Source organism: Cyclopterus lumpus, chromosome 10, assembly GCF_009769545.1.
Source record: "Cyclopterus lumpus isolate fCycLum1 chromosome 10, fCycLum1.pri, whole genome shotgun sequence".
Lineage (NCBI taxonomy): Eukaryota > Metazoa > Chordata > Actinopteri > Perciformes > Cyclopteridae > Cyclopterus > Cyclopterus lumpus.
This window is the reverse complement of record NC_046975.1, coordinates 23,308,538-23,317,682: the sequence shown is the minus strand read 5'-3', so window position 1 is coordinate 23,317,682 and position 9,145 is coordinate 23,308,538. Positions and strand designations below refer to the sequence as shown.

The 9,145-nt window shown below is 39.4% G+C and overlaps 1 protein-coding gene across 2 annotated transcripts in view; it reads right to left on the bottom strand.

The window, feature by feature from the left end:
- Nucleotides 1–6,785: 6,785 nt before the first annotated feature.
- lman2 (lectin, mannose-binding 2) overlaps nt 6,786–9,145 on the bottom strand; it is a 10,814-nt gene continuing 8,454 nt past the window's right edge. For both annotated transcript variants that reach the window (XM_034543602.1, XM_034543603.1), the window contains exon 8: nt 6,786–7,717. In XM_034543602.1, coding sequence (XP_034399493.1) covers nt 7,557–7,717 — 161 coding nt within the window. In that variant the 3' untranslated portion in view covers nt 6,786–7,556. The remainder of the gene's footprint in view (nt 7,718–9,145) is intronic.

Sequence of the window (9,145 nt, the reverse complement as noted above, 5' to 3'; positions counted from 1 at the left end):
TTCTTCTACTTTTTTACTGTTTCTTATTCATATAATTTTATTTTTGTGCACTTTAACCCCTTTGCTGCTGTAATCCATTGAAACCATGACTGTTTGTTCCACATTGTTTATTTCTCAAATGCTTTTTTTTTTTTTTAACAATTCGGTCTGAATAAACAAAATGAAATAACTGCTGCAGCTGCTTCTTCTTTTCCTCCTTCTTCTTCTCCTTCTTCTTCTCTTCTAATTTATCCATCGTCACATCATCCAGAAATTGGTCACGTTTGGTGAATCACACAAAAACTTGAGGTTTTTATTCGTTTTAGTGGAATTTTAGGTCTTTCTGTCTCTTTTTTAAATAAAAAAACTAAACTTTATTAGACATTATTAGAATATTTGTCTAATAATTTGACATTTTGTCTTCAATAAAAAACCATAGTTGTTTTTCAGTAATCTGCAGTTGTTAATGTCACTATATCATTTTGTATTGAAAAGCTGTATATTGTGATATGATGAATTCAAAACAAGTCCAATATCACCGTAAAGTAGCCCGGCTTATTGATTTATAACGACGTCCACAGTGGCCCAATAAAACCAGAGTGTGGTGGGGGGGGGGGGGGGGGGGGGGGGGGGGCTTTATAAACAAATAAAGAGCCAGAAGGGGAAAGAACACGAGAGCAGCCATGGACGTCCTTTAATGAAACGCCTCTTAATCTAACTTAAGAAAAGCCATGCCAGCAGCTCTTCTCTTTCTCTCTGACACACACACACACACACACACACACACACACACACACACGCACGCACTCACACACTCACACACGCACGCACACACACACACACACACACACACACACACACACGCACGCACACACACACACACACACACACACATTCTGAGACAGAGACAAGTCAACCGTGGCCGTATTTTTTTCCCGTCTCGCAGGCGTCAATGTTTGTGAAACAAACTGTGATAAAGCAAAAAATAAACAAAGAAGACTTGTAGGAACAAGGCGAGGGGGGGGGGGGGGGTTGTTTGGAGGGTTTGAGGGTTTGAGGGTTTGAGGGTTTGGAGGGTTTGTTTTGAGGGTTTAAGGGTTTGAGGGTTTATTTAGAGGGTTTGAGGGTTTGGAGGGTTTGGGGGTTTATTTAGAGGGTTTGAGGGTTTGAGGGTTTGGAGGGTTTGTTTTGAGGGTTTGAGGGTTTGTTTTGAGGGTTTGAGGGTTTGGGGGTTTTGGGGGATAGGAGAGTTTGAGGGTTTGAGGGTTTTGAGGGTTTGTTTTGAGGGTTTGAGGGTTTGGAGGGTTTGGGGGTTTGTTTGGAGGGTTTGGGGGTTTTGGGGGAGTGGAGGGTTTGATGGTTTGGAGGGTTTGAGGGTTTGTTTTGAGGGTTTGAGGGTTTGTTTTGAGGGTTTGAGGGTTTGGAGGGTTTGGTGGTTTGTTTGGAGGGTTTGAGGGTTTGAGGATTTGGGGGGGTTTGAGGGTTTGGGGGGTTTGAGGGTTTGGGGGGGGTTGCTGCCAGACTCTGCAGGCCCGCTGTCGGAGCACAAACTGAGAACACAACTAGACCCGAAGACACAATATTCATAACAGCAACATGACGGAGGAAAGACAGACGTCCAAGAACCAAAACAAGCGGTTTGACGTCTAAACCGACGAGATGCAGAGCTTCATTGAAAGACCCCGAGTAGGGGAGTCGAAACCGGGTTGTTTTTGGCCCTGATCCAAGTCGATTAAATTATTGATCTGCTGTGAAGGAAAGTTCACTCCTGAAATTGAATCGATCGGCCGGAGACCCCGTTACTGGCGGAGCTTCTTTTCTCTCGTAGACAATAAGTTGGCTGAGTTATTGCAGACAATTAATTAATTAATAACGTCACTCACAGAATGAGCGTTAATTATCCTGCATTCTCACGACGGACAGTCCAACAGAAAGGGAGGAGGGATATGTCGCCACGGTGACGGAACAAAACAATATTACACTTTTTAATGTTCTTACTCTATAGTGATGCATTCTGTCTCGCTCTCCACGACCCCTTTTAAAGTCACCCTCACATGCCCCCCCCCCCCCCCACATAAAGAAACCACCCCGCTAAGTGCTCGGGTTGAACTCGATAGCCACGAATGGAAGTGAACCGAACTCCTGGCTCGTGGTCAACGACGTGTCCGGACTGCTCAGCAGAGCACGTTGTGTTGTTCACGTGGGACGATTTCCCACGAGATTGACAGCCACCTGAAGGCAAATCCACACAAATACGACACGGCATTTATGACTTTGAGTGCTTCCCTCGTTAAGTCGCAAAACAGCTGAGCAGCATGCAATGGATTGTGGGATAGCGAGGATTTAAATTAAACCCATGAAGCCATGAAATACAGATTACTTTCCATTTTGGACGCAGTCAGATCTTTTGTCAGGGCAACATGTAAAAACCACATCATTATATAGATTATGGGCTAATCGGTGCTGAGGGGCGTGGTCACGCAGGTTAAGAAACATCCTCAACCCAGAGCACTAAAACTACAGAATGTCATGGCCAACGGCGACGTAGTGAAAACCAGACGAGGAGAAACCGAAGCTGTGAACAAGCCTCTGCCTGCACAGTCGCTCACAGGGAGGCATGCAACTGACCCCCTGGCTAAGCCCCGCCCCTTCTGTCAGAGCTGGAGCCCACACTGTCACAAACTGCACTCCTTGAATGAATGTTATCTAATTATTTTTTTTGGAGGGGGGAGGTAAACTAAAAAGTGAGCAGAAGACAGAAAAGGTGAACAATATGTGCTTAAAGAATTTTATGCGCTGCGTTATTCTCGGAACCACCAGGGGGCAAACAACCAAAATGAGATGCAAAGATTTAAAGACATAAACCAACCTAACTACTTTATTACCTTTTTACAAACCCTGTAATTAACAAAGTAAAGTATTAAAAGCATTCTATAGAAATAAAAGGTAGAATATGTGGCTTCACTACGCGAGTACAAACAAAGCTTTAAACTTGATTAATGTTCGCTCCTCTGAAAGTCGACTAATCCTTCATTTAGGTCTCAGATGGAGATTTATGAGTAACGAGTATCACGACTACCGGCCACATTACGACATTGTGTACCACATCAGCACTTCTATTAACTCTTGGTTAGTTTGTGAACACAGCTGGAAGCCTTCCATACTTCACGTTGGGTCAGAATGACCTTCATGCTCCTCGAGTCGTGTCTCAAGTGCTTCCAGAGAGTTCTGAGTTTCCACGGAAAGGAACAGGAAGTCCTTCAACTCGTGAACGTCACCGACCCGACCTCTGATTACGAAACACTTTACGAACAAAGCACCGGAGCCCAGAGGTGTTTTGTTTGGTGTTTTTTCTCCCGTCGCTTCGAGGCCACAGAATTCATATTAGTTTGTATTATTTTTGTTATTATTATGTTTTTGACGCACCATGATGAGCACCGTGTTGAGCACCGTGATGAGCACCGTGATGAGCACCGTGTTGAGCACCGTGATGAGCACCGTGTTGAGCACCGTGTTGAGCACCGTGATGAGCACCGTGTTGAGCACCGTGTTGAGCACCGTGATGAGCACCGTGTTGAGCACCGTGTTGAGCACCGTGTTGAGCACCGTGTTGAGCACCGTGATGAGCACCGTGTTGAGCACCGTGATGAGCACCGTGTTGAGCACCGTGTTGAGCACCGTGATGAGCACCGTGTTGAGCACCGTGTTGAGCACCGTGTTGAGCACCGTGTTGAGCACCGTGATGAGCACCGTGTTGAGCACCGTGTTGAGCACCGTGTTGAGCACCGTGATGAGCACCGTGTTGAGCACCGTGTTGAGCACCGTGATGAGCACCGTGATGAGCACCGTGTTGAGCACCGTGTTGAGCACCGTGTTGAGCACCGTGATGAGCACCGTGTTGAGCACCGTGTTGAGCACCGTGTTGAGCACCGTGATGAGCACCGTGTTGAGCACCGTGTTGAGCACCGTGATGAGCACCGTGATGAGCACCGTGTTGAGCACCGTGTTGAGCACCGTGATGAGCACCGTGATGAGCACCGTGATGAGCACCGTGTTGAGCACCGTGATGAGCACCGTGTTGAGCACCGTGTTGAGCACCGTGATGAGCACCGTGTTGAGCACCGTGTTGAGCACCGTGTTGAGCACCGTGATGAGCACCGTGTTGAGCACCGTGATGAGCACCGTGTTGAGCACCGTGTTGAGCACCGTGATGAGCACCGTGTTGAGCACCGTGATGAGCACCATGATGAGCACCGTGTTGAGCACCGTGATGAGCACCGTGATGAGCACCGTGTTGAGCACCGTGATGAGCACCGTGATGAGCACCGTGATGAGCACCGTGTTGAGCACCGTGATGAGCACCGTGATGAGCACCGTGATGAGCACCGTGTTGAGCACCGTGATGAGCACCGTGATGAGCACCGTGATGAGCACCATGATGAGCACCGTGTTGAGCACCGTGATGAGCACCGTGATGAGCACCGTGTATTCACGCGTGGGGTAAAAATTATGAGAGATGAACAGAGAGGATCTTTAATGTGAGATGAGAGGATCTTTAATGTGAGATGAGAGGATATTTAATGTGAGACATGATCTTTATTAAATCTCAGCCTGGATGTGTGTGTGTGTGTGTGGTAGTAGCAGCTGATAAGATAAGATACAAATACTGATTTATTTATGGAAAAGATTTTCTAAAATTGAGAGCAAATCTTTGAAAAATGTTTGGGTTACTTGGAATAAGACACTGACCAGTGGCCTACTTTATGTACACACACACGCACACACACACACAAAGACACGCACACACACACGGTCTGGCAGAAGATGATAATCAATACTTTGGCACCATCTTGTGGATGAAAGAGGCAGCACATAATTGGTCATCTCATATTTGTGCTGTATATTTGCACAAATATGAGATATTCTGAGAATACAAAAAAAAATAACACCAATTTAAGTTATTGATTATACACCTTTATATCCATAGATTTTTTTATCTCACGTTATCCAACGTTTGCTACTAGACCCGTGAAAAGAAGAACTTTAACCAACTCATGTAAATCAATATTTACTGTATTTGTTTTCTACTGGAGGATTTGCAATATGCTGTATATGTATACTTTATAGTTGATATATAATTTATTATGGAAAACACTGATTTTGACAGCTATATGCATGTGACCTTATGAAATATGACGTGTCTATTGATTAAACAGCTACAACATCAGAATACTGTTTACATGATAATACAGATACATTAATATAATATGCACGTAATCTTTGTAGCACTTTAATAAATCCTAATAAACACTCGTAATCCTGATAACGCTTCAATACTCCAGCGTCTGTTTTACTGTGAATTTGTCCCAATTTAACTTTTTAGTTTCTAATCTACCTAAATGTGATTAAAATGAAATCACATTTCTTCGCGGGAGAAGAAGACTCGAGCTGAAAGAGAACAACACGCGTGTGGTCATCAAATCCTTAATTTTACTTTCAGCATTTTTGAACCAAACGGGAAAGAAACATCATGGAAGGTGAGAAATTAAAAAGAATCAACAGTTGATATTGAAAGAAATCATTCCTGGACGTTCTGAAATCATTCCAAATCATTCCTGGATGTTCTGAAATCATTCCAAATCATTCCTGGATGTTCTGAAATCATTCCAAATCATTCCTGGACGTTCTGAAATCATTCCTGGATGTTCTGAAATCATTCCAAATCATTCCTGGACGATCTGAAATCATTCCAAATCATTCCTGGATATTCTGAAATCATTCCAAATCATTCCTGGACGTTCTGAAATCATTCGTGGATGTTCTGAAATCATTCCAAATCATTCCTGGACGTTCTGAAATCATTCCTGGATGTTCTGAAATCATTCCAAATCATTCCTGGACGATCTGAAATCATTCCAAATCATTCCTGGACAATCTGAAATCATTCCTGGTCACCATAGCGATATCATTTCATTAGTCACTGGTTTTATGGAGCGGTTAATATTAGATTCCAACATTCATTAAAGTGAAAGAGTTAATTCAAGTCACAATTCAGCATTAATAACCCAACACACACATAGAAAAACAACAAAGGCATATTCTGGATAGAAAACAAAACAAATGCTGCTCAAAAAACACCCTGAAAAAAAAAAAAAAAGCATCATCAAATATATTTCCGCCTGTGACGTGTCGTTGGTAAGAGCATATTTGACCCACGGTAAACGGCGTGATGACGCAACATGTCCCCGTTTGTCCCGCCCCTTTATCTCTGATGCAACACAGGGGAGGAGCTTCACTCTCATTGGACGCGTGGCGCTGACATTTACTCGTTTTAAGGGTTTAGTCCCCCAGATCCAGACATCTGCTGTGACACTTTAGCGCCGCCCTGAATGTTACATTTCATAAAAGTACATGAAAACTACTTTGATAATGAATTGTTTATGAAACCAAAGACAAAAGGGGCAATAATCACCTGGTTCTCGTGGAACGACGATGGGTGTTTAATACTGAATATTTAATCATTTAATATTTTCTGGTGCCAATTCATTGAGAAACAAAAAAAAATAATATATATATATATATATTTAAAAAAAAAGAACAAATATTCTTTTTTTTAAATATATATACGCAGTTAAAAAAAGAATATATATATATTAATTGAAAATATATATATATATATTTAAAAATAAGAAAATATATATTCTTTTTTTATTACACAAATATATATATATATTACACAAATATATATTCTAAAAAAATGAATATATATATATATATTCATTTTTTTAGAATATATATTTGTGTAATCAATAAAAAAAGAATATATATTTTCTTATTTTTAAATATAAAAAAAAAATCAAACTCCACGATTTGAAAATTAGGGCCGAAGACGTCAAAGTGCTGACAGGTGAAGTTTGATGCCGAGGTGCGACTCAAGTGGTTAAACGGGAAACAAAACAGCGGATTTTGATGAGAATACCTTTCCCATCATTTAAAACCCTGGACGGCCAAAGACGCTCAGCAGCGACCTGATTCTGAGTTATAGTTTAAAATCCCCAACAAGCGACGGAAACACGGAAAAGAGATATCATCAAATTAATCCCTGCGCTGTTTTAATGAACACAGGATGAAGCGGAAATTCACATCATAGCAAGTGTTGCTAAAACAAAAACAAACAAACAAAACAGTTCCATTCAGTTTGAATGTGGGCGGCGTCCAATGTCGTGTGTGTGTGTGTGTGTGTGTGTGTGTGTGTGTGTGGAGATACTCGTGTAAACCAGGTAAAACATTTCATGACCTTTAGGGACTCGTCACGTCTATTCTAACCCTGAAACTAATGGATGCACGGGAGAACAAATACAGCATCGATCCGGGCCAATCACATCGCTCGCCACCGGTTGGTCGTTTGGTGTGTCGCCGCCACTTCACCTCCAAACGCCTCCAAAAAAGATATAAACATTTGTACAATCGTAAGAAAATAATTCACATTGAATCCGCCGTCACATCCGAAAACAGTTTGTTCCAGAACCAACGCCTCTCTTGAGAAGGTTCTCCTCCTCGTTCTCCTCCTCCTCCTCTCAGTAAAACCTCTTGTTCCTCTCCTGCCTCTTCTGGAACACCACAGCTCCCACCACAGCACACACCACGATGCCCAGCAGGGCGCACAGCAGCAGCAGGAACACCTTCCAGCCGGTGAGCGGCGTTCCTCGGAAGTTTCCGGTGGGATCGTCGATGTTGTCTTTGAGGAATAAATAATATATGTTATTCTGAATTTATACATGTGGAGGAAAAAATAATATATGTTATTCTGAATTTATACATGTGGAGGAATAAATAATATATGTTATTCTGAATTTATACATGTGGAGGAATAAATAATATATGTTATTCTGAATTTATACATGTGGAGGAAAAAATAATATGTGTTATTCTGAATTTATACATGTGGAGGAATAAATAATATATGTTATTCTGAATTTATACATGTGGAGGAAAAAATAATATATGTTATTCTGAATTTATACATGTGGAGGAATAAATATATGTTATTCTGAATTTATACATGTGGAGGAATAAATAATATATGTTATTCTGAATTTATACATGTGGAGGAATAAATAATATGTTATTCTGAATTTATACATGTAGAGGAAAACATTTTATATATATATATATATATATATATATATATATATATATATATATATATATATATTATTCTGAATTTATACATGTGGAGGAATAAATAATATATGTTATTCTGAATTTATATATGTGGAGGAATAAATAATATATGTTATTCTGAATTTATACATGTGGAGGAATACATAATATATGTTATTCTGAATTTATACATGTGGAGGAATAAATAATATGTTATTCTGAATTTATACATGTAGAGGAAAACATTTTATATATATATATATATATATATATATATATTATTCTGAATTTATACATGTGGAGGAATAAATAATATATGTTATTCTGAATTTATACATGTGGAGGAATAAATAATATGTGTTATTCTGAATTTATACATGTGGAGGAAAAAATAATATATGTTATTCTGAATTTATACATGTGGAGGAAAAAATAATATATGTTATTCTGAATTTATACATGTGGAGGAAACAAATATATATATTATTCTGAATTTATACATGTGGAGGAAGAAATAATATATGTTATTCTGAATTTATACATGTGGAGGAAGAAATAATATGTTATTCTGAATTTATACATGTAGAGGAAAAAATAATATATGTTATTCTGAATTTATACATGTGGAGGAATAAATAATATGTTATTCTGAATTTATACATGTAGAGGAAAAAATAATATATGTTATTCTGAATTTATACATGTGGAGGAAGAAATAATATATGTTATTCTGAATTTATACATGTGGAGGAATAAATAATATATGTTATTCTGAATTTATACATGTAGAGGAAAAAATAATATATGTTATTCTGAATTTATACATGTGGAGGAAGAAATAATATATGTTATTCTGAATTTATACATGTGGAGGAATAAATAATATATGTTATTCTGAATTTATACATGTAGAGGAAAACATTTTATATATATATATATATATATATATATATATTATTCTGAATTTATACATGTGGAGGAATACATAATATATGTTATTCTG